General features: G+C 48.5%; 1 protein-coding gene across 1 annotated transcript in view; it reads left to right on the top strand.

Moving 5' to 3' along the window:
- STOM (stomatin) overlaps nucleotides 1–13,992 on the top strand; it is a 33,667-nt gene that overhangs the window by 14,516 nt on the left and 5,159 nt on the right. Inside the window, exons 2-6 of the mRNA XM_005889492.3 lie at nucleotides 1,378–1,481; nucleotides 3,181–3,253; nucleotides 4,797–4,879; nucleotides 7,953–8,156; nucleotides 9,358–9,492. Of these exons, the coding sequence (XP_005889554.1) occupies nucleotides 1,378–1,481; nucleotides 3,181–3,253; nucleotides 4,797–4,879; nucleotides 7,953–8,156; nucleotides 9,358–9,492 (599 nt within the window). The remainder of the gene's footprint in view (nucleotides 1–1,377; nucleotides 1,482–3,180; nucleotides 3,254–4,796; nucleotides 4,880–7,952; nucleotides 8,157–9,357; nucleotides 9,493–13,992) is intronic.

Consider the following 13,992-nt stretch of genomic DNA (forward strand, 5'->3'; position numbering starts at 1 on the left):
AAAGAGCACTTGCCTTGAACAGAAGAAATCGGAAGAGGTGAGCAGAGGACTGCCCTCTTTTTTGCACTCGTCTTGTGGAACTATTTGACTTTTTAAACTTTGTGCAAGTGTAATTGATAAAAATTCCTTGACCCCCTGTAGCTCAATTGCTGAAGAATCTGCCTGCAGTGCAGGAGACCCAGGTTTGATTCCTGGGTTGGGAAGATCCCCTAGAGAAGTAAATGGCAAACCACTCCAGTATTCTTGCCTGGAGAATCCCATGGACAGAGGAGCCTGGCAGGCAACAGTCCATGGGGTTGCAAGAGTCAGACACGACTTAGCAACTAAACCACCAATTGATAAAAATAAAACTGAAACAGAAAAGGCACAAATGCTTAGCAACAAAGCCTGAAAAGGAAGCTGAAAGAATAATACCTAGAAGGGAAGGAAATAGGTTGCAAATTTTATTTACTTTGAAAAATTTGCATGCACAAAAAGGGTTTGGAAGAATATTTATCATCTTGGAATTGAGTAATTTTCCCATTCTTTTCTATACTTTTCTAAACTATTTGGAGTGGGACTTGTATTAATATTATCTTTGTGATCAGACAGAAAGCTATTTCAGGAAATTCCCTGGTGGACCAGTGGTTAGGACTCTGCACTTTCAGTGCCAAGGGCATGGGTTCAATCCCTGATCGAGAAACTAAGATCCCACAAGCCACACTGCACAGCCAAAAACAGAAAACCCAATTTCACGTTACAGAAAAGGTAAAGTGTTAGGAATGTAGGAGGAAAACCATGTACAAAGATGTTCATTATAGCATTTTCATAATAGTAAGAAAGCAAAACCAACATGGGCGGTAAGCTGTGCGTATGCCTAGTGAGATGTTTTACAGATGGACCTAAGTGAGCTCGTAAAGTATATCATGATTTTCACCTTTACGCTGTACCCTCAGCTTAAATGGCTTTTCCCTCCGTCCCCTTCTTTGTCACTGGTTTTTCCTTAACTGTCACATCCCGCAAGAAGCCCTTCTAACAGCTGCCGCCACTGCCTGCCCACCCTGCCCACCCCACCCTGGTTTCACCTCCATTCCAACAGTGTGGTGTGAGTTGCTCCTATTCTTGTGTTTTCAGAATGTTCTGAACAGACGCTGTATCTTAGTGCTTAGTATTGTAACGATTTTGCACTGAACTCCACCTTCTTGGTAGTTGGGTATGGATCGTTGTGTCACTTCGTCACACAGTAAAGATCAGGGGAGGAGCACTTGCACTCAGGGTTTTATGTGGACTCGATGGGCAAGTCCATGTAAACAACTGACGTTCAGTGAACGGCGAGGATGAAGATGGGGCTCATGCTAAGGACAGTGGTAAGAACTGTATGTTTTTCTATTTCCACAGATAGCCCCAGTACAGGCCTCGGTGTCTGTGGATGGATTTTGGTGGCTGTATCGTTCTTGTTCACGGTTATAACTTTCCCAATGTCAATATGGATGTGCATAAAGGTAAAAAAGATTTCATTCACATCTGGAACGGGGTCAACTCATCAGTACCTAAGCCCATGAAGGGTGTATGTGTGTGAGAGAGACCATACTGACCTATAATTCTTTTCCCTTCATCTCTTGAAAAATTTACCCCAGCCGCCTATTACAGTGGGATTTTAAGACCACTTTTCAGGGACTTCCCTGGTGGTCCAGTGGTTAAGACCCCACCTTTCAATGAGCTGGGGTGTGGGTTTGATCTCAGGTCAGAGAACTAAGGTCCCACATGCCTTGGGGTGTGGCCAAAAAATAAAAAATTTTCTTTAAAACAGACTTCAGCCCCTATCCAGTCAGCCCTTCCTGCGGGTTAAAGTAAGGATCACCACCTAAAATTTTCTGGAATCGGGGATGCAGGCCAATCCTGTGAGAAAGTCCTCCAGAGTCAGGGTTCTGAGGTGTGGCTGCAGGCGCCACTGTTCACTGTGTGACCTTGGCCGAATTTCCTCACCTGTCAGATGGGAGGAGTGGCAAGGTCTGTCTCATGGGGCTGCTGTGGGGGTTAAATGAGCTACATACTCAACACAACACCTGCCGCGTGGTTACTGTCCCCCCTGTGCTGGTGTTTCTTCTATAAAGTTATTCAGTTCAGTTCGTGTCCGACTCTTTGGGACCCCATGGACTGCAGCACGCCAGGCCTCCCTGTCCATCACCAACTCCTGAAGTTCACCCAAACTCATGTCCATCGAGTCTATGATGCCATCCAACCATCTCATCCTCTGTTGTCCCCTCTCCTCCTGCCCTCAATCTTTCCCCAGCATCAGAGTCTTTTCCAGTGAGTCAGCTCTTCACATCAGGTGGCCAAAGTATTGGAGTTTCAGCTTCAATATCAGTCCCTCCAATGAACACTCAGGACTGATCTCCTTTAGGATGGACTGGTTGGATCTCCTTGCAGTCCAAGGGACTCTCAAGAGTCTTTTCCAACACCACAGTTCAAAAGCATCAGTTCTTCGGTGCTCAGCCTTCTTCCCAGTCCAACTCTCACATCCATACATGACCACAGGAAAAACCATAGCCTTGACTAGACGAACCTTTGTTGGCAAAGTAATGTCTCTGCTTTTTAATATGCTATCTAGGTTGGTCATAACTTTGCTTCCAAGGAGTAAGCATCTTTTAATTTCATGGCTGCAGTCACCATCTGCAGTGATTTTGGAGCCCAAGAAAATAAAGTCTGCCTCTGTTTCCACTGTTTCCCATCTATTTTCCATGAAGTTATTAATACTGTGATAAATGACAGTCACTTACATATTCCTAAAAAGATAAAATATGCTCTAAGAATTTTCAGATTAGTTACTATTATAATTTAAGGAACCAGAAGACAAGCTATAAGGCTGTTAACTTTTTTCCCCCTGTGTTGACAATTCATGAGTAATTGAATAACATTGTTAACAGCTGAGGAGTGAAGTTGTGAATTTGCTTTTGTATACTCTTTGTATACTATCCAGATTTTACTCAGTGAATATCTACTGCTTTTGTAATCCACAAAAAAGTACTTAATTCTTGGTTATTCTGGGAGGGGTCACTAAACATTAACATGTTGCCTATAGCTGTTATCTAGTGTTATAAACATCTCACCTATTTAGAGGAGAAATATTATATTTCAAAAGCTATGCATGTAAGTACTTGTACTCCTCATGTTAAATTATGATTTGTGTTTTTAATCTAGATCATAAAAGAATATGAAAGAGCTATCATCTTTAGACTGGGTCGCATCTTACAAGGAGGAGCGAAAGGACCTGGTGAGTGCTTGCACTGTTGGTCTGGAAAGCAAAATGCATCCTTTTACTGATGTGATTTCCTTCATGAAGGTCTCTGTTGACTTAGAAGACTTCTCACAGCAGAATTTGTGCAACAATAGCAGTACGGCCTACCAGAAATTACCCTTTCCTTCCCGCCTCTCCCCTCCCCTTCCTATTTGAGTTGATAAGATTATCTTTAGGCCAGAAATAGCTGCAGCTATCGAAATTTGAGTGTGAGAATCCCTACTGAAATAAATGCTTCCAGTCATTATTTTCGGCAAACTTCAGTTAAGCTCCCACTGAGTTCCAGGCTCTGAGAATTCAAGGGACATGAAAACAGAGTCTCTGCCACCTTTCTGCCTGGTGGTGGGACGCCGGCAAGGAGACAGTTGACAGTTACAGTCCCACGTGGTCAGTGTTATGTCAGGAAGTCACAGGTGGCTGTGGAAGCCCAGAGAAGAGTGTCGGCCCCAAGTAGCAGGATGCTTTCTGGAGGTGACATCTCGGCAGGAAAAGGTGAGAACTGGAGGAGAGGTGTCCCCAGGATCAGAACGTGTGCAGAGCCATGCAGAGAAGAGCCCTGTAGGCTCAGTGAACTGCAGGCAGCCCAGCCGAGCCGGCGTGCAGGATGAGAAGAGGGGGTGGTGAAGAGGTCAGCAGGGACAGGTTGTGCAGGGCGTGGTACGGCTTGTTTGTGGGAAGCAAACTGGAAGAAACAGCAAGATGGCATAAGAAGCAATTGCATCGGTCTAAGTGAAACAGGGATTTCCCGGGTGGTCCAGTGGTTAAGACTCCGCTTCCACTGTAGGGGCACGGGTTCAGTCCCTGCGGGGAACTAAGATCCCACATGCCGTGTGGGACGGCCAAGAAACAATGGTGAGTGAGAGCAAATGGGTGACAGTAAAAGCGGAGTAAGGAAATGCAGCCCACAGGTCTCGAGGGGACGGCTGGCTGTGGGGAGAAAGCCGCGGCGTCCAGGGTGCCGTTCCTGGCTCCCAGTGCACCCACTCGGGGGTCCAGGGTGCCATTCCTGGCTCCCAGCGTATCCACTCGGGGGTCCAGGGTGCCGTCCCTGGCTCCCAGCGCACCCACTCGGGGGTCCAGGGTGCCGTCCCTGGCTCCCAGCGCACCCACTCGGGGGTCCAGGGTGCCGTTCCTGGCTCCCAGCGCACCCACTCGGGGGTCCAGGGTGCCGTTCCTGGCTCCCAGCGCACCCACTCGGGGGTCCAGGGTGCCGTTCCTGGCTCCCAGCGCACCCACTCGGGGGTCCAGGGTGCCGTTCCTGGCTCCCAGCGCACCCACTCGGGGGTCCAGGGTGCCGTTCCTGGCTCCCAGCGCACCCACTCGGGGGTCCAGGGTGCCGTTCCTGGCTCCCAGCGTATCCACTCGGGGGTCCAGGGTGCCGTTCCTGGCTCCCAGCGCACCCACTGAGACGCCCTGCTTCCTTGCGGTTAATCGGGTTGATCCTGTGAGAAGGAAGGGCACGGTGAGCTGATGAGTGAGGAGCCAGTGTGCACTGACCTCAGGTATGTCTCTGTTGCAGGTTTGTTTTTTATTCTGCCGTGCACTGACAGCTTCATCAAAGTGGACATGAGGACTATTTCATTTGATATTCCTCCTCAGGAGGTAAGGTTGTCGTTTGCTGTGGGTGACTGAGCTGTCCGGGGCCTGGCGTGGAGAGGCAGCGGGGCCAGCGGCCACAGCACAGCTGGAGAGCCCCTCTGCCCTCAGCGGTTTCTGGCCCTGTGACCTCCAGCAAGTTCTTTAACTTCTCTTTATGCCCGCATTTCCTCATCTATAAAGTAGAGGTTATAATAGCAGGACCTACTCTATAGAGTTCTTGTGAGGACTAAATGAGACGCTCTATGCAAAGTGCTTAGAGCAGAGGCTGATAAGTAGTCAGCGCTGTGAAAGTGCTTATTATTATTATAAACGTACTGTAGCGTCAGTGTAAGCATAATTCACCATTACCACTGTCATCAGCGCTCTCCCTACCACACTTCTCTCTGGGTTTCTGATAGAACATTCCTCTTACAGTGCTTGACAGTATTCTGGGTAAACTGGTTAGAAGCCAAAGAATTAGAGACTGCCCATTTGGTATTTTAGATAAGAATATGATATTTTATATGAGTAATTATTTCATGCTTTTTCAAAGTGCCTCACCGTTGAAGCTCACAGCAGAATCCCAGAAAGTAGACAAGAATTCCTCCCGACTCAAGGACAGGGCCAGGACCTTCAGAGTCCCGGGTCAAGGCTTAGCTGTGGGACAGCTCCATGCTGAGTGCATCCTACGTTCGTTCCGTCCCAGCCCTTGACACAGTGATGGCCATCCTGGCCCTTGTGTCTGAGGGGGCGTCATGACCATCACAGGTAGAAGGCCTGAGAAGCAGGACCAAAGAGAACTGCTGGTGTTTGCTGGCCCGAGGCCAGGCCCTCAGCAGAGCGGTGGAGCCTGGTCACAGAATCCAGAGAGCAGCTCAGAAGCTTCGCTGCTGGTCCTGAGCCAAGCAGTCAGTGAGGCGAGACTTTGTAATCCACACGTATGTAGTGACACCAGAAATCGTTTTACCCGTAAAAGCAAGACTGAGAGCACGTCTGTATTCTCTGTGTGGAAGGTTGACTCTTAGAAGGAGCCCTCTGAGGGTAGCAGGGAGTTCTGGCACTTTCCTCTGTAAACACAGCGAGCATCTGGCAGGGTCACGGCAAGCCTCTGCCTTCCAGCTGCTCCCTGAACGCAGAGCGGTTTGAAACTTGGCAAGCAGTCCTTTTTCTGATCCCCTGTGAACTTGTTATGAAGGAAGATAAACACTCTGCCTACAATAATCAGTAGATAGAGAAGCTGCAACTTTACAAAGCTCCAGCCATGGCAGAGTCTCCATGGCAAGAATTCCTTTAGAAATGACCAACATTTTCCATCACATCATGGGAAAAAATTAATTTTCACACAAGATGGTAATATATTATGTATCTATTTACAAACTCCCCACTTCTCCAAATTTGAAGTATTTTTATGTTACTGAGAAAAAAGAATTAACTCTTTTTATGCCTGGCAGAACTAAACAGCTATTACCATTTTTATGACTTTTTCCCATGTACATCTTTACATTCTCAAAATGGCTTCACTTGCAAACATCTTTTTTGACCTTCAAAGAAATTTGCTTAGAATTGGGCAATATTAGTAGCCCCATCTTACAGATGAGGAGTCGCTAAGTCAAACAGCTGAAAGCCCTCGCTGGAGGTCCCTGAGGAGGAGCTGGCAGAGCTGGGACTGTAGTTGAGGCCTCCTGACTCTCCCCACACTGCTCCTCCCACAGTCTAGTCCTTCTCCTGTTTTACTGACTACCTGCTGTGTATCAAGCACTCTGCCAGTGCTACAGATAAAAGGACAGACTGCCTTCAGAAGTTCATAGTCGAACAGGGAGGCAGTGGTGTCAATAAATCACGTCACTGCAGGGACTGGGTGAAGGAATGAGTGTGTAACTCTGCCGGGAGGGTCAGGCAAGTTTCATAGAGAAGAGGACACTTGAGCTGTGTCTTAGATGCCGTACCCGTCTGACGTTGTGGGGAGGAGAGATGAGGGGGACCCCCTAGCAGAGGAACGCCTGCAGGGAGGCCCGGGACAAGGAGCGTGGTGCATGTGGGAGCCCCACATCGTCCAGTGGAGGACGTGTGCAGGAGTGGGGAGGAAGGAGGCCAGAGGACAGGTATCAAAGGGCTTTGAACCAAACCAAGGACTCTGCCGTTGAACGTGACAGGAAGCACTGACACACTGGGTCTGTGTCCTGTAACCATTTTATGAAGCACACTGTAAATATGCTTTCACCCTGACATCGCCCTGTGAAGAGAGTTCAGTTCTTTGGTCCCATTAACACTGCACTGCTTCAGGCTCATCAGACACAGGCTCTCTGGCGCCCCCGCCCCTTGTCACACATTGCTGTCTGCCTTGGATACTCTCACTCCATCCTCAGAAAATTATTTCCTTTTTCAAGAGTTAGTTCATGTCTCACCTCTGCCACCTGCAACTGCCCATCTTTGTCCCTTAGAGCGTCACTTGATTCCCTGACCTCCTTGAAAGTAGGAACTAAGTGTTTTTCATGCCTTTATCCCTGAAACCTAGCACAGTGCCGGCTACTGACTGTGACTAAGTCTCAGTATGTGTTGAATGAGCAAATGAGTGAATGGAATTAATAGTAAACGAAAGTACTTTATTAAAATTTTTAAGACATAGTGAACATCCTGATACTTGGCGGTCTTAGTCCCTTGCGGTCTCTGTAACAAATTCGGTGGCTTATAAACCAGATATGTAGTGTTCACAGTTCTGAAGTAGTGCTGGTGAAGACACCAGCAAATGTGGTGTCTGATGAGGGCCTGCCTCCCCATTCCTAGATCACTGTTTGTGTCCTCACTTTATGATCTCATGTAGTAGAAGGGGGAGGGGTCTCTCTGGGGTCTCTTTTATAAGGGTGCTAATCCCATTCATGAGGGCTCCACCCTCGTGGCCTCCCAAAGGCCCCACCTCCAAACACCAACACATTGGGGATGGAGTTTCAACATGAATTTTAGGGAGATGCAAACATTCAGTCAATAGCACTTACTAAAAAAATCAGCTCTTATTTTAAGACATTCAGTGGGATCACAGTCCTTGCAGCCTTATTAAAGGGGAGGCTGATGGACTTCCCGTTGCCTCCCTGCGTCGCAGATCCTCACTAAGGACTCGGTCACCATCAGCGTGGACGGCGTGGTCTATTACCGTGTGCAGAACGCTACTCTGGCCGTGGCAAACATCACCAACGCTGACTCAGCAACCCGTCTCTTGGCACAAACGACCCTGAGGAATGTCCTGGGCACCAAGAACCTTTCCCAGATCCTCTCTGACAGGGAGGAAATCGCACACAACATGCAGGTGAGGTGGGCACCACTGGCGCAGCTCAACTGCAGGTTTGGGAAGAGGAGTACAGGGCCCATGGGCATTTGACAACTTTTCATTAAGTCAACTTGGAGAATCACTGGCCTTTTTTTCTTCATAGAAAACTCTCCCCAAGCTTGATGGAGGGGGATTTTTTTCATATAAGTTGGTTATAGGTTAATAACACTCCAATGCGTGCATTGTTTTTAAATTCCCTCCAGTATAAATTTTTTTCCCCAAAGTTAGTGTTAGCCTTTTTCTTTTAGCATAATAGTTCAGAGGCTATTCTGCAAGCCAGGGCAGGTATGGCTGGAGCCACGTTCTGTGCGAGTCCTATGACTTTGTTTGTAACTCCTGCACTTTCCAATCTTGCCTTCATAACAGATGATGAATCAAATCTGACTTGGTCAAAAAAAATCAGGTACCATCACCTGAACTGTTACTGTTTGTGCAGATTTCTTTGGTCTCTTGTGATGCCCCAACAACCGTATGAAATGGAATAGTGTGATTTCACTCCTCCCGTTGTAAAGGGAGGAGGTTGAAGCACAAAGAAGTAGCCTGGCTTGCACAGTCCCATTAGCTCAGGAGTTCTCTGGCCACCTGTTTTAATAAGTGCAGTTTTATTAGAATGCAGCCACACCCATTGATTGGTATATTATTTTCCATGGCCACTTTTAATCTGCACAGCAGAGTTAGTTGCAACAGACACTGAAAATCAGTAGCCACTGTAACCCTTTTAGGGCTTCCCAGGAGGCACTAAGGCGGGTAAGGAACCCGCCTGCTGTGCAGGAGCCGTAGAGACGCAGGTTCAGTTCCTGGGTCAGGGAGGTCCCTGGAGGAGGGCATGACAACCCACTCCAGTGTTCTTGCTTGGAGAATCCTATGGACAGAGGAGCCTGGAGGACTACAGTCCATTGGGTCGCAAAGATCTGGACACGAATGAAGCGACTTAGCAGCAGCAGAAGGAATTTAGCTCTTTTAGAAAACGTTTGCCAACCCACATTAGCTTATTAGTAGCAGAATCAAGAAAACTTCCCAGTAATCCAGCCTCCCACTTCAGCCTGCATGCCGCCGTGGCTGACTCTCTCCGCAGCCCTCCACCAGCGCCTCACCCACTCCAGATCCCAGTGAACACAGCTGCCTTAGGCTCCTGAGCGAGGACTGAACATTTTCAGCCTGCCTTCTGTCTTCCTAACAGTGTACCCTGGATGATGCCACTGATGACTGGGGAATAAAGGTGGAGCGCGTGGAAATTAAGGACGTGAAGCTGCCAGTGCAGTTGCAGAGAGCCATGGCTGCAGAGGCAGAGGCGTCCCGGGAGGCCCGAGCCAAGGTACCTTTGTGTTTTTTGTGTGGTTTGTTTTTCCCGTTGAGTCTTCCTTTTTAAATATACAATGTAAACATGCTGGTTGTAAAAAATCCAAATAGTCCCAAAGTAGCAAAGATGAAAGCTCTCCTCATCACTTTAAATCATATCCCCTCCCACCAGAGGCCACTACTCTTACCAGCTCAGTGTATATGTTGACACCCCCAGATTTTCACTGGGGTTTATTGACTAGGCTGTCAGTCTGCTGGCCTATTTTACAGAAGTAGGGTCACAGCACATACTGTCCTTCACCTTGCTTTCTTACAAACCGCACCTCCTAGGAATTCCAGTACATAGGTAGCTGCCTGGCTCTGTTAGAACTGCGTACGCCCTGCGTTATTCTCCCAGCCCTCTGTTAAGGACACACCAACAGTCTGACTTCAGAGTGAACGGCTGTCCCATCCCTTCCTTATTTTTGTCTCTTTCTTCCTTTTCCCAAGTTGTTCTTCCTTCTTACAGTTTCCATCTTCCTTTCTCTCCTCTTTTTTTTTTCCCACTTCTTTTTCCTTGATGTCTGATTTTTTTCCCCTTTTTGTCTTTTTTTTAAATCATCATCCCTGACTGTGTTTTAACCCTGCATGGGTGTGTGACATCCATGGGAGGTGCTGAGGGAATATTTGTGAATCTGGAAAAGAAGATATGTTCAAATGAGTTCATAAGGATGTCTTACCAAACCCAAGGGTAGGAAGTAGAGTCAAGCCTCACCAGAATCAAAGCCAGAGACCAGAAGGCAGCCTCAGGGGAGGCAGGCATTCCACATCCTGGGCCTCGCCTCGCTGCAGACAGCTGGAGGGGAGAAGGTCTGGTTCTCAAGTGCGTGTGTCTCCCGGCCGAATGCTGTGGGAAGCAGACCAGCCCCCACCCCAGATTCACTTCAGAGTGACCCAGCTTCGATCAAAGATCTTAAAAAGGTCCCACACCCCCTCACCTGTGAATAGATGGAGGAAGAGGGACAGTCTTCATAGGAGCAGTTGCTGTGGACGTGACAGATCTCCCAAGATACCAGTAGCGAACCAATTTGTTGTTGTTAGAAAACAGTAGCAGCTGGTGATAACTGGCTAACCACAGAACCCTGCCCTTCTGTTAGGATGCCCTGTAAGCTACAGATGCTGCTGCTGCTAAGTCGCTTCAGTTGTGTCTGACTCTGTGTGACCCCATAGACCGCAGCCCACCAGGCTCCCCTGTCCCTGGGATTCTCCAGGCAAGGACACTGGAGTGGGTTGCCATTTCTTTCTCCATTGCATGAAAGTGAAAAGTGAAAGTGAAGTCGCTCAGTCCTGTCCGACTCTTAGTGACCCCGTGGACTGCAGTCTACTAGGCTCCTCCATCCATGGGATTCTCCAGGCAAGAGTACTGGAGTGAGTTGCCATTGCCTTCTCCAAAGCCACAGATGGGTCACTCTAATTTTTTAGCCAGCACCAAATAGATTCATTTGACACACTGCATCCAGAATGTTTCACTAACCAGAACTTTTAGATTTTCCTAATGTGTTAATTGGGCTTCTCAGGTGACTCAGTGGTAAAGAATCCACCTGCCAAGCAGGAGACTCATGTTTGATCCCTGGGTCAGGAAGATCTTCTTGAGAAGGAAATGGCGACCCACTCCAGTGCTCTTGCCTGGAAAAGCCCATGGACAGAGGAGCCTGGTGGGCTGCCGTCCGTGGGGTCGCAGAGTTGGACGCGACTGAGCGACTGAACAACAGTGGGTTGACTGGCGCTTCCGACACTGCAGGGCCCTCAAGTCTTTTCTCTCCAAACCATGATATTTTATTTAGAAGATTTAATTGTATTTATGAGAATGATATTAACTATGCCTCACTATAATTTAGTTATTTTGAAAATGAGGGATCCCTTTTACCTAGAATCTGTCATTAACCAAAAGCCCGGTTCCCAAACCACGTTGAATAATATAATTTATCATACATAGACGATACAGAATATTGGCGCCCCAAGGGTCCTTAGAGATTATCTTCTGAAGGTGACAGATGCTGCCTGTCCCCCTCCAGCTCCCATGCCCGTCGTTGACCACAGCGCTGCTTTCCACTGAGCTTGGGCTTGACCTGAGAATGCTGCTGAAGCACTCTAGGTGTGCGTACGGGCGAGCTAAGTCGATTCAGTAATACCTGACTCTTCGCCACCCTATGGGCTATAGCCTGCCATACTCCTCTGTCCATGGGATTTTTCAGGCAAGAACACTAGAGTGGGCTGCCATTTCCTCCTGCAGGGGATTTTCCCAGCCCAGGGATCAAACCCATGTCTCTCGAGTCCCCTGCACTGGCAGGCAGGCTCTCCCTCCAGCGCCAGCTGGGAAGCCCTGATGCACACTCGGTAACCACCCACAGCTGCTTGAAATTGGCCCTGAGAACGAAACGCATTTGCCATTCCCACTATTTTGACAAAAATATCAAACCCCAAAAAAGTGATGTGATCTCAAAATCACACAGTTGATTAGTGACTGTGGAAGTTAAGATTTCTTGTGCTCCTCACTGCCTTCTTTCCAGGAAGGACTGAGCCTCCTTTGCAAACATTCCACCAGTTAGGAAAGAGCTCCTGACTTCGCTTTATAAGAAAAAATAAAGTCACTTAGGATTCTGAATTACTGGGCTCTCACTGGATCTGGCTGTCTTTAAGGTTGGGGTTCGGAGAAGGCAGTGGCACCCCACTCCAGTACTCTTGCCTGGAAAATCCCATGGACGGAGGAGCCTGGTGGGCTGCAGTCCACGGGGTCGCTAAGAGTCAGACACGACTGAGCGACTTCCCTTTCACTTTTCACTTTCATGCATTGGAGAAGGAAATGGCAACCCACTCCAGTGTTCCTGCCTGGAGAATCCCAGGGACGGGGGAGCCTGGTGGGCTGCCGTCTATGGGGTCACACAGAGTTGGACACGACTGAAGCGACTTAGCAGTAGCAGTAAGGGTGGGGTTAACACACAGAATCTCAAGGAGTCTTAATTCTTCCATAGAGTCCAGTTATCCTACAACAACCACAAGGCCCAGTATTCAAGTTCTCAGAGAAATAGGGGTCACTGTTTCTTAAATAAATTGCAAAGGAAAAGGTTGTAAGAGTCTATCGACTAAGAGACTTCAGAGAAAAATTCCTCAAGTTAATTAGCCTGAAATGCAAACTCATGTCACAAGCAGATGCCACTCTAAACATTCACTGTAATGGGTTTAAACAAGAAAGAAAGATCCAAGTGTGGGGGAGGGGGAGGTCTCGGTGGCGAGAACACGCATTGGTGCGACAGCTCTGGAGCGTCTGGCCACGTGGATCTGAGCGGAATGCATGCTTGTTTCCCAGAAGACGTGTGCTGGAGTGTTCACAGCAGCACTTTGTAGTACCCCTGACTAGAGATTATCCAGACATCCGCTGCTAGCTGAATGGATAGTGGTTGAGATGAAGACTTCCTAGACTGCAAAGAAAATGAGCACATTAAGTGCTCACAAGCGTCATTTGAGAGAAAAGTTACAAGAGGACAGATTCTCCTGAACTGTTATGTTAGCGGGACCTCTTTTAAGGTTTTCAGACCGTGACTGGAAATGTAATATCTTTTGTGCTTGCAGATTCTCCCTTTTTTCCTTTGTCACGATTCTCAGAAAAGTGCCTGGCATGGGCTTTGGGCTTGCACCTCTGGACCTAGTTGTGTGATAACTGAGCGGGTGGAGTACAGGACGCAGGTGGCCTTTCCAGCCCTTCCCTCAGAGCAGCCCCCTGGGCCGCAGGAGGAGACAGCAGGACCCTTCCACAGGCCTGAACTCACCAGCTATGACACTGCTGCTGCTGCTGCTGCTGCTGCTGCTGCTAAGTCGCTTCAGTCATGTCCAACTCTGTGCGACCCCATAGATGGCAGCCCACCAGCCTCCCCTGTCCCTGGGATTCTCCAGGCAGGAACACTGGAGTGGGTTGCCATTTCCTTCTCCAATGCATGAAAGTGAAAAGTGAAAGGGAAGTCGCTCAGTCTGACTCTTAGCGACCCCGTGGACTGCAGCCCACCAGGCTCCTCCGTCCATGGGATTTTCCAGGCAAGAGTACTGGAGTGGGGTGCCATTGCCTTCTCCGAGCTTTGACACGATGCTCTGTGAATAGGAAGTGTCGATTGACAGGGCTCCGGGCTTCTGGCAGAAACTGCGAGTGCCTGGTTTCTAAGACCCTGCCCACAGCACCCGCTTGGCTTGTATTAGACACGGCTAGGGTATTGTGTTCACATCTTTGGCAGCTCACTCAGACCAGCTTTTCTAGTAACAAAATGTGTGCCCAGCTGGGTGGGTCTGGCTTCCCAGCCAAGAAATGGTGTGCTGATTGGTAGTGGGAGCTGAGCTATCTTTGCAGTTGATCTGTGTCCAGACAGGGGGAAAAAAAAAAGCGCCTTATTGGACATCTGAGCTGACGGGAAAAATCAGAGCCTGCTGTGCCCGTGGCAGGGTCAGCTTGTGTGTTCTGTCCAGGCCTTGCCTGGGAGACAGTTCCCAG

The sequence above is a fragment of the Bos mutus genome, chromosome 8 (assembly GCF_027580195.1).
Source record: "Bos mutus isolate GX-2022 chromosome 8, NWIPB_WYAK_1.1, whole genome shotgun sequence".
NCBI classification, from domain to species: Eukaryota; Metazoa; Chordata; class Mammalia; order Artiodactyla; family Bovidae; genus Bos; species Bos mutus.